This window comes from Pectinophora gossypiella, chromosome 3 (genome assembly GCF_024362695.1).
Source record: "Pectinophora gossypiella chromosome 3, ilPecGoss1.1, whole genome shotgun sequence".
NCBI lineage: Eukaryota > Metazoa > Arthropoda > Insecta > Lepidoptera > Gelechiidae > Pectinophora > Pectinophora gossypiella.
Genome location: NC_065406.1, coordinates 6,082,311 through 6,097,712, shown reverse-complemented (window position 1 = coordinate 6,097,712; position 15,402 = coordinate 6,082,311). Strand labels below are relative to the sequence as shown.

The 15,402-nt window shown below is 35.0% G+C and overlaps 4 protein-coding genes across 5 annotated transcripts; 2 read left to right on the top strand and 2 right to left on the bottom strand.

Moving 5' to 3' along the window:
- Positions 1–213: 213 nt before the first annotated feature.
- On the top strand, positions 214–1,095 carry LOC126381550 (DNA-3-methyladenine glycosylase 1-like). The gene has a single exon (XM_050031026.1). The coding sequence runs from the start codon at positions 496–498 to the stop codon at positions 1,075–1,077; it is 582 nt and encodes a 193-aa protein (XP_049886983.1). The 5' UTR covers positions 214–495; the 3' UTR covers positions 1,078–1,095.
- A 3,501-nt stretch (positions 1,096–4,596) lies between these two features.
- Positions 4,597–9,727, bottom strand: LOC126381453 (uncharacterized). Its single transcript, XM_050030930.1, has 5 exons — positions 9,628–9,727; positions 6,568–6,708; positions 6,203–6,362; positions 5,288–6,078; positions 4,597–5,204 (listed from the first exon to the last, which is right to left on the bottom strand). The coding sequence occupies exons 2-5, from the start codon at positions 6,607–6,609 to the stop codon at positions 4,956–4,958; spliced, it is 1,242 nt and encodes a 413-aa protein (XP_049886887.1). The 5' UTR covers positions 6,610–6,708; positions 9,628–9,727; the 3' UTR covers positions 4,597–4,955.
- Positions 9,728–10,165: 438 nt separating this feature from the next.
- Positions 10,166–11,066, top strand: LOC126381586 (anaphase-promoting complex subunit 15B-like). Its single transcript, XM_050031052.1, has 3 exons — positions 10,166–10,385; positions 10,531–10,627; positions 10,799–11,066. The coding sequence occupies exons 1-3, from the start codon at positions 10,266–10,268 to the stop codon at positions 10,975–10,977; spliced, it is 396 nt and encodes a 131-aa protein (XP_049887009.1). The 5' UTR covers positions 10,166–10,265; the 3' UTR covers positions 10,978–11,066.
- On the bottom strand, positions 11,054–14,358 carry LOC126381441 (uncharacterized). 2 transcript variants are annotated; one of them, XM_050030915.1, is made up of 7 exons: positions 14,157–14,358; positions 13,632–13,819; positions 13,349–13,450; positions 12,526–12,965; positions 12,220–12,354; positions 11,857–12,108; positions 11,054–11,758 (listed from the first exon to the last, which is right to left on the bottom strand). In XM_050030915.1, the coding sequence occupies exons 1-7, from the start codon at positions 14,178–14,180 to the stop codon at positions 11,628–11,630; spliced, it is 1,272 nt and encodes a 423-aa protein (XP_049886872.1). In that variant the 5' UTR covers positions 14,181–14,358; the 3' UTR covers positions 11,054–11,627. The 2 variants fall into 2 exon arrangements, with proteins under 2 accessions (XP_049886872.1, XP_049886879.1); XM_050030922.1 differs by having other exon boundaries at positions 12,526–12,911.
- Positions 14,359–15,402: the final 1,044 nt, after the last annotated feature.

Here is a 15,402-nt window from a genome sequence, read left to right as displayed (position 1 = left end):
AAAAAAAATGTACACTGCCCGATATAATAGCACCTCTACACAATCGGCCTAGGCCATCATTATTTATTTATTAAGGTATATACAACATTACAGTGTGGCCCAATGCGCTGTATGACGAGAAAACAATAGATAGATAGATATCGATAGTATTAATAGTTTTTCATTTTTTAACTATCGATAGTTCGATCGAAAACTATCGATAGGGCGCTATGGCGCTATCGAGCGGCAACACTAGTAGATATTCTCGTTCTGCGTCTTTCTCCAAGATTTGCCGACTTTGTAGTGTTTATAAATAATTAAGGTGCGTGATGACATAAATTATTCAGAATTTGCTCATACAACGGAATAATTGAAACTTTGTTGAAACTACTAAGTACTTAACCGCTAACCTAAGATCCAGGATATAAACATTAATTTTCGTCAGAATAATACACATTACAAAATCTCAACACAAAACAATTCTCAGTAAACGTTTAAGAATTAAAATAGATAACTATGATGAATACCGATGAAAACTGTGATGTAGTCAGATGCGAATGGTTGACTAAAGATCCTGAATATATTAGATATCATGATGAAGAATGGGGCAATCCTGAGTACAACAGCATTCGGTTGTTAGAAATGCTCTGTTTAGAAGGACAACAAGCTGGTTTGTCATGGCTAACTATCTTGAAGAAAAGAGACAATTATAGAAAATTATTTTTTAATTTTGATCCACACATAGTTGCCAGACTGAAACAAAAAGAAATATCAAATTATATAAATAATCCAGGAATTGTAAGACACAATGGCAAAATTGAAGCAATAATAAATAATGCCAAATGTTTTATAAAAATGGAAGAAATGGGTGAAGACTTTTCCCATTTCATATGGAACTTTGTAAATAATGAACCAATTGTAAACAACTGGAATAATAGCAAAGATGTTCCGACTGAGAGTGAAGAGTCAATAAGTCTTTCAATAGCCTTGAAGAAGAAAGGATTTAAGTATGTTGGTTCAACAATTTGTTACGCTTTTATGCAAGCATGTGGCTTAGTTAATGATCACATATTATCATGTGTTTGTCGTAAGAAATAAATACTAGGTACCTACTCAGATATTTTGTTTGCTTAATAAGTAATAAAACTACCTACCAACATGATTATTAAGTATCGAGATTAATATGATATGATTGATTTTGGCGTGTAGGACAGTCCCCCACTCCATATTAGACTGCTAGTTGAGTGAGATAGATCAAATCTCGAACTATCAAATAACTATGAAACTCAATATTAACATTTATGGGTAAGTACCTAGTAAGTACTACATCTATCTGGAAAGTCAAACCATTTTCGTAAAAATCAAAAATAAAAATAGTGAAGAAAACGCATTTCATTTTACATCAGAATGAGTGGAGACCTGTGGTGGAGACAGTTGCGCCGTGAGCTTGTCTCCGAACCCCTTTGAGTACTTTTTTGGTTTTTTTCCCCGAAGGGCAAGGCAAAGGGACCTATGTCCATACAGCCAAGTATTATGTATTTTTTTCTTGATGATTAGTGAAATGACGATGAATGATGAAACCTAAGCCCTCGCAAACAAATTAACTCTGAAGTCCACATAAACTTTTGAGTTATGAAGCGGCTTATTTTGCTGAATGTGGCAGAAAGATCCGATAAAATTGGGATCGAATTATTGTGCCTACGCGCCGATGTGGAGCCGGCTACGGACCGGTTTGGTATCAGAGAGTAGTTTTTGCGAACACGTGATGTACTTAGTAAGATGCACGCGGTATTTACTGGCAAAGACTAGAAATTTCAATCGCACAGATGCGACGTTGTATCTTTACGAGGCGGATTATACTTGGCATTTTAATCACTAATGCGTCACAATTTGCGATAAAAATATTAATCTAGATTTGGAATTAAGTCAAATGTACAGCTTCATACAACACAATTTAGTTTGAAATACATAAACAGTTGCGCAAAGAGTAAAAATAATGAATAAAAAGAGTTGGTCTAAAAATGAATAAAAATACTTCTAGTCGAATTTATAAAAAGGCTGTATGTATAGGTTTTTTTCTGTAGGTGTTGAAAGTCAGCGGAGTAAACTTTCCAAATTCAAATATTTGTTTTAACTTATATAAGGGTCACGATATAGTCTTGAGACTTGCATCGAGCGAAAATAGATAGGTACACTTTGTTTATTTAATATTCCGATGTCTAAAACTATCGCGAATATTTTTCGACTAACTTAATGCGATCATTAACCACAAAATACCACTTCTTATTAATTATTTAGATTATTCAATGAACTTTCCGTTCACTTTCCCGCCAAAAAGCCCCCTTTGAGCATAGAATAAGGAATAATCTTTGCGTCATGGGGGGTCATGACTTGTTGGGTCATGGGTGGCCACTGCAATTTTATCTAATTCTCTACGGAGACAGGTTGTCAGCGATCTGAAGGGGTATCATCAAAAGATTTCATACCCGAAAAACCCCTGGCTCAGACGGTATCACGAATCTAACGGCAATACTCAACGTCGCCATGAGCAACTGCGTCTTTTCACCGTAGTGGAAAGAAGCAATTGTAATTGGTATACCAAAGCCTGGAAAACCTAAAAACGAACTTTCGAGTTACCGCCCCATAAGAAGATTTATGAGCGGCTCATATTTGCTACCGGAATCCAAGTCTTATTCCACCAGAGCAGTTTGGTTTTAGAACCAAACACTCCTGCGTTCAACAAGTGCACCGTATTGTTGAACATATCTCTAGTAGATTAAACTTAAAAAACCTGTCGCTACTATATCATATCAAACGTGTGCGCTATCTAAGTATATCAAACGTGTGCGCGATCACGCCGTGTTTGTAATGGGCCGTCTTCATTGTCTCCTTAACAAGCGTAGTAAATTGTCCCTTAGGAATAAGGTAAAAATCTACACGACTTGCATCCGTCCGATCATGACCTATGCGGGGGTAGTTTTCGCTCACGCACGCGAGTCCCTCTCAAATCCACCGTCTACAGGTAATACAAAATCGTTTCATGCGGATAGCCACGGGAGCCCCGTGGTTCCTTCGCAATGAAAATCTGCACATTGACCTAGGCCTGCTCACCATTGCCCAATCGAATTAGCTTCAAAACGTTTTTCGATTCTCCTCCGCACCACCCAAATCCCCTGGTAGTTGCGGCTTCCGAATACATCCCGCTTAGGGATGGTACTGTAAAGTAAGGGCGTCCGAAGGACGTAGTACCTATACGATCCTGACGACCCGATTACTCTAGCGATAGAGGCAGCCAATCACCTCGCGACACCAAACACTTTAGGACCCCGATACCGACCCCACCGGCGTGGTCGACGACTTCCCTCAATCAGCGCTAATCGCTATCGACCCACTAGGGTCGATTAATTATTCCAAATATTTTTCCTCTGAGACGACGCCCTGAGCCGAGTTTCGCGCCCAACTGGGCACCCTCAGGTCTGTTGTCTTAAACGTTGTACCGGGTGAGACCCTTCAGCGCTCCCCATTTATCCGCCCAAGTAGTTAATGCCATCTGCGGCAAATCTACAATAAGTCACGTCAAAAAAAAGCGATCTGAAGGGCTAACAGTGCTATTATAATAAATGATCTGTGGTGTTAATATGTGAACCCAAATAAATCATGTCGTTCTGTCAAAATGCGATCAAAATCACGTATGTTAGGGGAAAATTTTGAATCGATCGATAATTTTATCACGTTGCGCATGTTAGCCCTGCTTGTGAACAAAAGATAAAAGATAAAAGGTGCATTATGTCTGTTATCCATGAAAATAGAAGGTTAAACGAAGAAAAAACTGTACAGAGCCATCTATATTGTTTTTGACTAATGTAGCCTGGAAAGTCCCTCATTATTAGTACGCCATTTTTTCTTATTTTTCTATGCTTTTTCATATAAATTCCATAGTAATTTCGTGCTGATTTGACTGGTTGTTTCCAACTTTACCATATTAGTATTTCTCTTGTTTTTTACCCTATTATATAGCCGAGAAAATAGCTATTTATCACGTTAAAGCTGTACAACGCCATCTATATTGTTTTGGTGAACATAGCCTGGAAATAAAAAAAGAAGAAGGTTTTTGTCACTTTTAGATCTGTCTTTATCTAGTTGTATTTGACCTACAAAACTACCCAATCAAGTAGTATTAATGACCGAAATTAGCTGGTCCACTTTGAACCAATTCTTTCTAATTTGTTTTACTGAAAATGTATTGAAGACATCAAAAATATCAATATACTTACTTTAAATGATCATTGATATTGCAAACCCACTTACATACATAAAAAGTCAAAGTCAAAGTATTTATTGCACACCATATGGTAAACAGTAGTAGTAGTAGTGGTGGTAGTAGTAGTAGTATAGGTGCAAAAGAACTCTACAAACGCACCTATACGTAGATGTAAAACAACCGATTTAAAACGTTTTAAACCTAATATTGCCGTTTTAAACTTCATTATGGGCAATTTTTGGTCACTTGACGTCATGTTTCATTTTATTAGTTTAGAATATCAATAGAAAGTACCTATAGAACTAAACACGTTCAGTATATTATTTATTATCAATATTATTACACATTCAAAAATTCTTTACACAGTTTATAGGTACTCCGTTCAATCCCTACCTCGGTAAAATCAAGAAAATGTAGTTATAATTAAGAAAAACATAGTCATCAACAGCAGCCGTTTTAAACCGAAATAAATGGTTGATTCCGGTTTTAAACGTTTTATTTCTCGTCTTAAACGGATTGGTTTAAATGGCTTTAAACCGGCCTTACAACTATAAACGCACCACGCAAAAATTACAACTCGCCAATTACTGTACGACCGAAAATGGATTTGCAGCCGAAAAAGAAGAATACTTACTGAACTTTGCTGAATCATCTATTTTACTTTGGAATTCGGATTCATAATATTATTATTTTATAAAAGAAAGTCTTAGTTTTTTTAGTCGTACAAACTCGGTGTATTCAAATTTAAGTATCCTGTGCAAATTAGCCACTTGGGCCCGCCATATATTTTGGCAAGTCGAGACTGATGATTACACCTGTGAGGTTTAATATACCGTCTTGTCTCCGGCCCGGAGATTAAACTTTTCATCAATTTTATATTGCTTCCACTCAACGTGCCATCAGCAATTTGTTGTAGCAGTGGTAAATAATCTGGTTTTGACAATTCATTGGATATGCGAGTCATCTGAAAAGACATAAAATAATTGATAATTATTTGCTATTCAGAGGTGTAAGTTGCTATAATTACTTAATAAGTTTGATACTTACAACTGATTTTAGCTGACTATTCGTAAGAGGAGTCGATATTGGCCCCAGTAATAACACGCTACTATTCTTTTCAAGGCTCTCAGGGTCTACTGATATTAGCTCTTCACTGCCATTACCTTTTATTTCGTCATTTATTATAAGGAACATATATTCATTACCGTTGATATCCACTCTCTGTGGAGGTTTTAAGTCCGATGTATATGATTTAGGATATAATGACTCTTGCGGAAGTAGGTCACTAAGTGCAGCTTTTATAGTATTCTTTTTACTATCAGAACGGACTTTGCTAGATTTACTTTTCTTACAGCAAAGTGTTTTTAATTGTGCTACTAAAACATCAAATAGCAGTTCCCTTCTTTCGTCATCTTCTTCACTCTTTTCTAATTCCTCTTGGGGACGACTGTATAGCATGTTGTTTAACTTCTGAAGAGCTGCATAATTAGGATCTGCATCACTTTTAAGGGAAAAGCCATCTACACGTTTGTCGTCAAGGCGAAAGTAAGCCTCTTGTCCGTTATTTCTGTCGGCCACAGTTCGAAATCTGTTATTTTTATAAGACGCTAGAGGTTTATTCTGTTCGAGGTTGAGACTAAACTTGCTATTATCTTGTTCCCTCTCTAGCATTGGAACTGTGTTGTGTGAAGTTAACACATTGTCTGGTTGAGTTTTTGTATCAACAGCCGCTCTAACTATATCGTTAATATCGTACACAGCTTTTTTAGGTTGATCATTTAATAATTTGATGAGTTCCTCGTCAGATAATTTAGATAACAAATATGTTACATCATTTTCTGAAATACAATACTTATAAGCAAAAATATAAATTTAACATAGGGGTTTATACTTTATATGTAAATAGATGATGTACCTAAGTAGGTGAAAGTATCTATACTAAATTAATACACTTGTACATACCAACGTTTTTTACAACTGAGGTTTTAGGCAGATCCTTTTCACTTGGTAAGTATCCTTTAGATACGATAAAATCTGCGACATCATTATCAGGACCACTATTATCCAAGAAATATGAATGTTGAATAGGAGTCATTAATGACATAGCTTTTACGGTTTGAATCTGAAAGTACATTCGTTTCATTATAAGTCTTTTTCTAAATAACTCGTAAATATATTGAAAGATAGATTCAAATATTGTTATTTTCATTTTTGCTTATTCATATTTTGAATTCTTATTATCATTTATTATTTTTAAGTGCAGTAGTGGGTACAGTCTTTGTTCGTCATTGATGTCGTTTATTTAACACGTAATTACTTATACGTACCCATAGGAGAACAATAAGCATCCAGTTGAAATGTGAACACATATTGTGATACTGTATGCAAAAATATTCGTTAGTGACTTTAATTTCATGGATGACGGGACGATAGTTGATTTGCTATCATGCATAAAACACGCTGCTTGCCTATCTCGTTATGTTTACGGAAATAACAATGAACAAACGCTCGTTAAATCTTTGTTTGTGATTGCGATAACATCTAGTTTTCAGTTCTTGCCGAATGCGATCCTCGAGGTGTTTTATTGGTTTTTGATTTTCGATCTCAAAACATAAAATGGTATTCGGTTGAGGCAATTAGTAGCACAGGTTCAGTACTAAATTCACATTTTAACAGAAATTAAGATCATGTAAGATTGTATTTTTCCCCACAATTAAGGGTAGGTAACGAAGATTTTACTACTTCGAATAATTTATGCAATACAATACAAAAACGCTTTATTACACATATAAACACAACACTAAACACGATTACAAATGTGACAAGAGAAGTACAATCGGCGGCCTTATTGCTAAAAGCAATTAATTTATCTATCTTAATGAAACGTTACCTACTTAACATTTTATGAACTTAGAAGTTAAACCTCACATAAGTGTGAACGTGTTTCAGCACAATGTTTAAAAAAATAATTCTAACAGGAGGGAGTAAAAGGAGGCCCTCATCTTGATTTTCTAATGTGTGTCGCAGAAAAAATCATTGCTTAGGTACTTCGTTTATATTTCTGTCGGGTTCACAGATTGGTATTGCGATAGCTATATGTAAATATCCGTAAATTACATACCTAAATACTTCAGTGTTTAAGGTCCACCGAAAGTTTGAACTCCCGAGGGGTCGATGTTGCTGTAGTTATCAGCAGGAGTTGATAGCGGTGATATACAACAGACAAATAGAAAACCGATACCGTAAAATTTCACACCGGTACCGGTATTTCATCTTAACTGCTTTCAAACCACGATTAGCAGCTTCATCAAAACTCTCCATAGAATCCAAGTTGGTTTTGACTATGCTCAAAAGTAAACTTTTACGCACAGAGAGTTCTGTAAGTTTATCAATAAACGCTTGTAACACAGTTAATAATCTATTAGGAAGAAAAATTCTGCGTATTTCTCGAGTTTATAATTATGCCAATAGTAAATGATAATAAAAAATTGACTCGCTATGAATCCCGGTTGGAAATTTATGACATTATGTGGAACAATTCTGGCTCCGATTAGAAAAAAAGGCAGGGACAGAAATTTTGTTTTTTTATTAGCTAAATATTTAAGTAAATGCTTATTAGTTAAAAAAGAACTGGCTTCTTTAAAATGGCTGTCTTTAAAAGTTAAAAAAGAAAAAAAAATGTGCAAAAAAAAGCCCTTTCTTCATAATATGATATCCAACTTAATCTAGTTAGTTAGGAGTCCCACTCGCACACCGAGAGTTCTGATGCTTTGACTTTGCCGTTGAAGTTGAAGAATTATTGTCACCATACCATATATCGAAATAGGTCACGATCAGTTTACCAACTATTGATTATATTCGATTTTAATTTCAACTTGACTTCCACGAGTTCCCGAGAAAAAGGGTCTTATCTTGACTACTTAGTTCGGTCAACAAATGCCTCTACACTCCCTGGTGTATAGTGCATGAAAGGGATCCTAAGATTTTTCTTCAGGAATGTCTTTAGGGTGTTTAGGGAGTTAAATATTATTGATGAAATCATAGATAAAACAAGGAAAAATGACAAGCTTATTACGTTACAAAATTCGCCAGAACTACGATATTTTACATTCATTTTCGACTCTAGATATTCAATGTCGTCATGAGCAACTGCATCTTTCGACCCCAATGGTAGGAAGCAATTGTAATTGGTATGCATAATCCAGGTAAAAAGTGGGACCGCAAATTTTGCCCTGGATTGTTTCAATTCAGCTCGTGTCGAGATTTTATTAACATTAAAATTATTCATTAATCATCAAATGAGATTTTAGATAATAATATATCACATTCATACAGGCTTCTGACTTAGAATGGGGTCGTGTACTGAGTTCAAGATAAATAAATTATGAAATTCTGTTTACTAAATAAAGACAGGTGTAAAACTAATAAAAGAGAAACTAATAAACATAATAATAATAAATAAGTTATGAAACAAATAAAAGAGAAGGTGCAGGTCGTGTCGTATCGGGAGGTGAAGGTTTTGGCGGGAAGAAGAGAGGAATGGCGGTTACTCCACCGACAAGAGCGCAGCTCTTAAATAGAGAGAGAGTAAAACTAACGAAAAATATTTTCTTTTTTGCTATTTAATTTATTTATTTATTTTAATCAGGAAAAATGTAATAATAAACCCGACATTTTATCCCGTTTTTCTATGATGTCACAGTGTGTACATATCTTAACTTTTTTATACAAATTCCATAGTAATTTCGTGTAAAAAGTAGGTGATTTGACTTTATTGGAAACTAGCCTATTGGAGTCTGACGAGAATTCTTATAATACCTATGTATTAATTATTGTACCAATACGTTATGTTACGTTATTTGTTTCATTAGATTAGAAATAATTTGTATTATCTAAATTACCCCTATTATTTTCATATTTTTTTAAATATATTATTTAATTAATATTTGAGTAAAAACATTCAATTCCTGCAGAAGTTATTTATACCCGTCATATTCATATCTGCCGAAAAGGAAAGAGACGGATGATTGACAACTGTTAATTCAAAATAAATGAATAACCCCGGCGAATAAAGTAGGTATCTTGCTCATATGCAATCCGTTTGACGTGTGCCGTCAACTTAATTTTGTCGGGTTATTGGCCAATATAAAATTTTGGAAGGGTTTTTTAAATTTCTGCTTAAAATTGACGTGTTTTCCATAAATTTTATGTCTATTACCCGTCCGTTCCCTTTTCGGCGGATAAAAAAATGACAGGTATAACTTAAAATAAACTAAAGACGGTATGTACACGACGAACGACGGACGGTATAAGCACCATTATCCGGCAAAAAACCAACACTTGAAAATTGAATTCCCTAAGTCCTTGAAAGCCGATTTTCAGCTCACCGTGCGGCGACGTATATACTGCAATACTATCGACACTAGCGAGCGAGACTATTGACTGACTATCGATAGTCGACTATCGATGGGCAACACTATTGTCAAGTTTGAAATTGACAGATAAAAAGAAAAGAAAAATCAAAACAAATAATTCGAAGCTGTTCGGGCTTTTCGGCGGGAAACGGGAACGGGACAGTTGCTTTCTTCATTGAGTAATCTAAATAATTAATACGAAGTGGTGTTTTGTGGTTAATGATCGCATTAAGTTAGTCGGAAGACATTCGCGAGTGTTATTATATTGGAGTATTCAATGGACAAGGTGTATCTGCCTATTTTCGCTTCGTGCCGGGAGGCCGCTTCATGACTCAAAAGTTTATGCGGACTTTTGAGTTGATTCGTTTGGGGTTCGGAGTAGGAGTCTACTCCGAGGGTGGGGGCTTAGGTTTCATCATCATCACCTTTCATCATTTCATTAATCATCAAGAAAAAAAATACGTCAGACATGGCTGTATGGGCATAGTTCCCTTTGCCTTACCCTTCGGGGAAAACCAAAACAAAAAAAAAAAAAATCGAAGCTGTTCGAAGCGCATTTTCTAAATATCTTTTTTGATTTTCTTTTAATAACCGACGCAAAAAGAAACAAAATGAATATTCCTTTTCCAGTACTAACTCCCAGGCTAGTTGATTCCAAATGGTTCAACGCCGACAGTCCGTGCGATGAGGAAGCAGAGCTTACTGCTTTGGAGCAAGCCAACCAACATTGGGTACAAGTTTTTAACGTTTAACTTAAAGAGAAATTGCGATTCTGTGCGATTTTAAATCCTTGCTCTCCTATGCCGACACTTCTCTGATATGCAAATGTTTTGACAGGAGGTGCCTAGTTAACAGTCTAAATAATTATATTTACAGCTGAGTTCCATTGGTCAACAATATATGAAGCGTGCACCTCTGGGTAAAACCGATCCTGAACCTATGGAGGAAGAAGCTGACACGGATGAAGAGGAAGGTATTGTTTGTCTTTAATTTTATGCAATTCAATTTGTGAACCACAATTATTAATTTCATAAAAAAAATTATAATTAAGATAAAATGTTCTTCCATTCTTCTGAATCCACAAAAATGAGAATAATACAGGTTTTGACTTTATTATGTAGTGTTTCATTGTTCAATTTACTAGGAAATGATGAGTCTGATGAATCGGAGGAGTCTCATGATGAAGATGAGGAGGAAGAGCTCAGAACGTCATACTCTCCAGCGAGGAATAACAATGAGTTGGAGCCCGACAGCCTAGATGATCTCAATGACACACCAGATCTCAACACGTCCGACCAAAGTGCACTCTGGCCTATACAATAACTACTGATACCAAATAAGATAGCATAGTAATCATGTGTAACATTTAAGTAAAGTTTGATTGAAATAAATAAGAATGTTTCAAAATGAAATGTATATTTATTACAATATAAATTTTCACCTTAATTTATAATTCTTAACAGGTTAATGTAATAAGTAATAATAACCAATATAATAAGTTATAAAAAAAACAATAATTTTAATATAAATTTCTAATATTAAAGGCATTCAGTCTTGGTTTACTGGAGACTGGTATTCTATTTGTTACCTTTTCATTTTTTGATAAAAATTGATACTTTTTGGGGAAATATCTCAATGTATGGTCCTATTATACTTTCCTCAATTTGATGATAAAAACTAATTTTGCGATCACTGGATTGTATCGAATTTTTTTGTAATACAGGTATATGTATGCAATGTTTTATTATTATATATTAAGTGACATTAATTTTTTTCTGTACTTGCACATTAGGCCTTAATAAAAAATGAGTACCTATTTGTTTTGTAATACTGCCTATTGCAATTGCACTCCACCAACACCAAGGAGTAGTAAAGTGTGTACCTATGTAACCCCATTATGTGACAATGGGGTATTTACACCTAAAAGTGTGGTGTAAACAATCTTATTTATGTTGCAAAGAAATACTAGTAATTTAATCACCACCAATATCCACTACAGTGCTAACTACTCTATTGAGTAATGGTCTAATATTGTCTTCTGGCACTCCAGCCCACTTCTTCTGAAGGCATTTCTCTATCATAGCATGAGTTGGTTTTTGTTCAACTGAAAAAAAGGTATATTTGAATAATCAAGTTAATTGATTGTCAATTTGTTAAACAATAATGTAAGTACCTAGTAGCAGTAGGTGTTTTTTACTATACCTGGATTAAGAGAACATTTGGTCATATCTAAAGTGAAGAATATAGCACTTTTCTTGACCAGTGGATTGTATTCATCACAGTAGTAATGGAAGGCCATGGCAAGTGATGATGGGACTTCATCCAGCTCCCTTACTAACATCACCCCAGTTTTTGTGACTTCATCACGGTACTTGTTTATCAATTCACTGTGGACACGCATTTCCAGTTTTGATCCATCTACTACAATATGCCGAACTTGTGTACTGTCATTTCCTGAAAAAAAAAAATGTAATTCATGTCCATGGTCCTACAGATATGGCCAGAGTCACAAATTGATAGAAGACAACCTGTAATCACACCAATAATGTAATTAAAATAACTTACGTAAATATTTTGCAGCAGTAGTTGCAATAGAGTTCATAAAACTATCAAATTCCTCTGAATCAAAATTGATTTGGTTACTCTTGTATACAAACACAAATGAGCCTGTGTCTTGTCTTTCTAATATTGTGGATATGCCTGAAAATATATCATTAATAATATAACAGAAGCCGACTGACTCTATTCCCGATTGGAATAGTCTAAAGGAATATTCATTGCATGATGATCTAAGTATCCTCATCACCATCTATATTCTAATATGTAATATGCAAAAAAAGGGAAATCAATGTAATATGCAATTCTACATACCTGTTTGTATCTTCAAGATAGAGTTATCCGCAATTTTATATTTCTGCCCAAGGCTATTCATGTCATTGTGGAATTTTGCACTGTTGTAGAAGTTTGTTGTAGTAGCTGGGAATATATCAGGCAATACTTTGCCAATTTCATCAGGGACATAGCCATAATATGATGCACCTATTACAGCTATCACAGACACCAGCACTCCTAGTAAAACCACAGGTGACTGTTGTGATGGTGTTTGTATTTCACTAGGCTGCTGATGTCTTATAGGTGTTCCATGAATTGATTCGTAATTTGACTCATTTTGTCTGTATGACCTTTCATTGCAGAATTGAGAGCTGGTGCTGTTAGCAGACTCATTTGTATAACTGTGTGGCCATATAAATTCATCTCTGTAAAGGGAATATGATGGGAGGTACGAAGGTACAGATTTGGCAAGCACACAACTGCAATTAAACAAACATTACCAGCTCATCATCTAATATTAGACACAACTGCTGTAGCGCCATAAGCAAAGTAATGAATGGAATGATGTGACTGTTATTAAAAATGATAAGTAATGATGTTGCAGTAGTTTTAAAAAGATGCAATGAATAGGTATTATGAATGTAAATTGATAATTTTATTATGAATTTAGTAAATACTGAAGAGATGGTAATGTGCTGCAAAACTTAAGTTGATATATTGAAATGTGTGATTGAAAATGATCATAGCTCATGAAGCCATGAAAAATAGGTTTTTTTGGAGGACAAAAGTATATCCTTCATATTTATATAGATTAGATAAGTTATTTTACTTAGATGACAATCAGTATTATCTAAAAACTTACTCGTCATCAGAATAATTGGTACATGGTGAGTTTGTTAATTCCACTGAATTTCTTTTGACATTGCGTCTTGCGTTCACTGGACTTGATGTATGCAAAAACTTGCTAAAATTAAATAATTCTTTGTTAATTAAATAACTACATGTTTTTAAATAATGTTATACATTACATTTAAAAATACATTAATTACGTTATTGACATGTCTAATGAAAAATAGTTTCTTGATTAACCAACTTTTCCTGTTTGATTCATTTTATTTATATATCTTAATTAAAAATGTACATACCTTTGTACATTATCTACTACGTCTCTGCCTTCAGTACTGGTGTTAGCCTGTGACTGTGTCTCTTTTTGCTTTGACTCTTTGTTTTTCAAACCATAGCGAGCCATGCCTTCTATGCTAGTTAATGGACAATTTCTGCACGTGCTATGAATACTCGGCCTTGCCGATGGCGTAATAGATGCCCCCCCAGACTGGAAAACAAATACTTTTTAAAGTTTTGATACTCATCATCACTACTACTACTAGGTACCGATAGTACATTTATTTTTCTATAAACATATACTCTGCTTTAATGGTTCTATTTTCCGTTCTACCGTCCCAAGAACCAGAGAATACCTAATACATCGCAAAAAGCGACATTATGACAAGCATAGCTCCAATATACAACAGGCACAGGGTAATAAATGATTGAATTTATGAGTTACTTCAATCCGACCCCTATAATATAAAATTTATTATAAAGTGTTTGTTGAGTATAATTAGAACAATATATTTTATAACTAAGAAATGAGTGTATGTAGTACGTACTCCCGTTTCGCAATTATTACTCATCCGAATGTTTGCTGTCTTCGGTAACAAGGTTTATCGGTAAACCTGCCTGAGAAACCTGATTGAATAAAACTTTTATAATCATAAATCCACGTGCAAAGAAAAACATGTGAATAACATTTTACAAAGAAAATTGAAAAAAATCAGAAGTATTTTGTCAATGTCATTTTTTTACTTTTTTTATTTCGCCCATTTCTTTTTTTAAAGGTTATGTATGGCCTGGAATCAAGTTCTTTGGGCCAGGTGCCAGTGTGACCAGCTTACACAATACGCGTAGCATCTCTACTTGATCTGGTCTCTTTGTCTGCTGTGCCTGAGGTCTGTGCACTATACCTTAGGGCTTGCATTATCCTTTATTTTTTTTTATTTTAGTATCCGAATAAAACGAATTATATGTTTTTTATTATCCGGAGCCTCCGAGGGCGGCCCAGTGGTTGAGCGTTGGGCTCACGATCCGGAGGTCCCGGATTCGAATTTCGGTGGGGACATATCACAAAAATCACTTTGTCATCACTAGTTTGGTTAGGACATTACAGGCTGATCACCTAATTGTCCGAAAGTAAGACGATCCGTGCTTCGGAAGGCACGTTAACCTCTCATCTGCCGAGATACCAGACACAATAGATTTTACATTGTGTCTGGTCGAGATCCGCGTTCCGGCAGATGAGAGGTTAAGCCGTTGGTCCCGGTTACTACTTACTGATGTAAGTACTTAGTCGTTACGTGAGTCATGTCAGGATCCTTTGGCGGCTCAATAGTAACCCTGACACCAGGGTTGATGAGGTTGGTAATCCACCTCACAACCCACACGGTAGAAGATGATCCGGATATCCGGTTATTCGGCTAATATAATATTTTCTTTAAGATTTTCTAAATATTGTTTTAAACTAAAAGTATCATAATATTTATAGCTATTTTAAATATTGGCTATTTTGATTTATCGCACATTCGGGCGCTTATTTGCACGTAAGCTTCTTAAAAAATATTATATATTTCTTTCCGGGGATCAATTAAAGCATTACAACGATTTCATATTTTATAGGTTTCCTTAAAATATATATTAATTTAAGCTCTCGGTCATAGTCAAGCTCGGTATCGCGAGATTTTTTTCATAATAAAAATGCTAGTCATGTTGCTTATAGGCAAATAAGAATCCGAATATCAAAGAAAAAAAAGATCAAGAAAATTCAGGTACACAAAAAGACGATTGCCTTGCCAACATTCT

Bases quoted from the DNA above. Each gene is read 5' to 3' on its own strand.
- LOC126381586 (XM_050031052.1), top strand. From the start codon at position 10,266: ATGAATATTCCTTTTCCAGTACTAACTCCCAGGCTAGTTGATTCCAAA. The intron at 10,386-10,530 runs GTACAAGTTTTT...TTATATTTACAG, and splicing joins AGCAAGCCAACCAACATTGG to CTGAGTTCCATTGGTCAACA. The intron at 10,628-10,798 runs GTATTGTTTGTC...TCAATTTACTAG, and splicing joins TGACACGGATGAAGAGGAAG to GAAATGATGAGTCTGATGAA.
- LOC126381550 (XM_050031026.1), top strand. From the start codon at position 496: ATGATGAATACCGATGAAAACTGTGATGTAGTCAGATGCGAATGGTTG.
- LOC126381453 (XM_050030930.1), bottom strand. From the start codon at position 6,609: ATGTGTTCACATTTCAACTGGATGCTTATTGTTCTCCTATGG. The intron at 6,363-6,567 runs GTACGTATAAGT...ATGTACTTTCAG, and splicing joins TGCTTATTGTTCTCCTATGG to ATTCAAACCGTAAAAGCTAT. The intron at 5,205-5,287 runs GTAAGTATCAAA...ATGTCTTTTCAG, and splicing joins ATAGTCAGCTAAAATCAGTT to ATGACTCGCATATCCAATGA.
- LOC126381441 (XM_050030915.1), bottom strand. From the start codon at position 14,180: ATGAGTAATAATTGCGAAACGGGA. The intron at 12,966-13,348 runs GTAAGTTTTTAG...GTTTAATTGCAG, and splicing joins ACCAATTATTCTGATGACGA to TTGTGTGCTTGCCAAATCTG. The intron at 12,355-12,525 runs GTATGTAGAATT...ATATATTTTCAG, and splicing joins TATCTTGAAGATACAAACAG to GCATATCCACAATATTAGAA.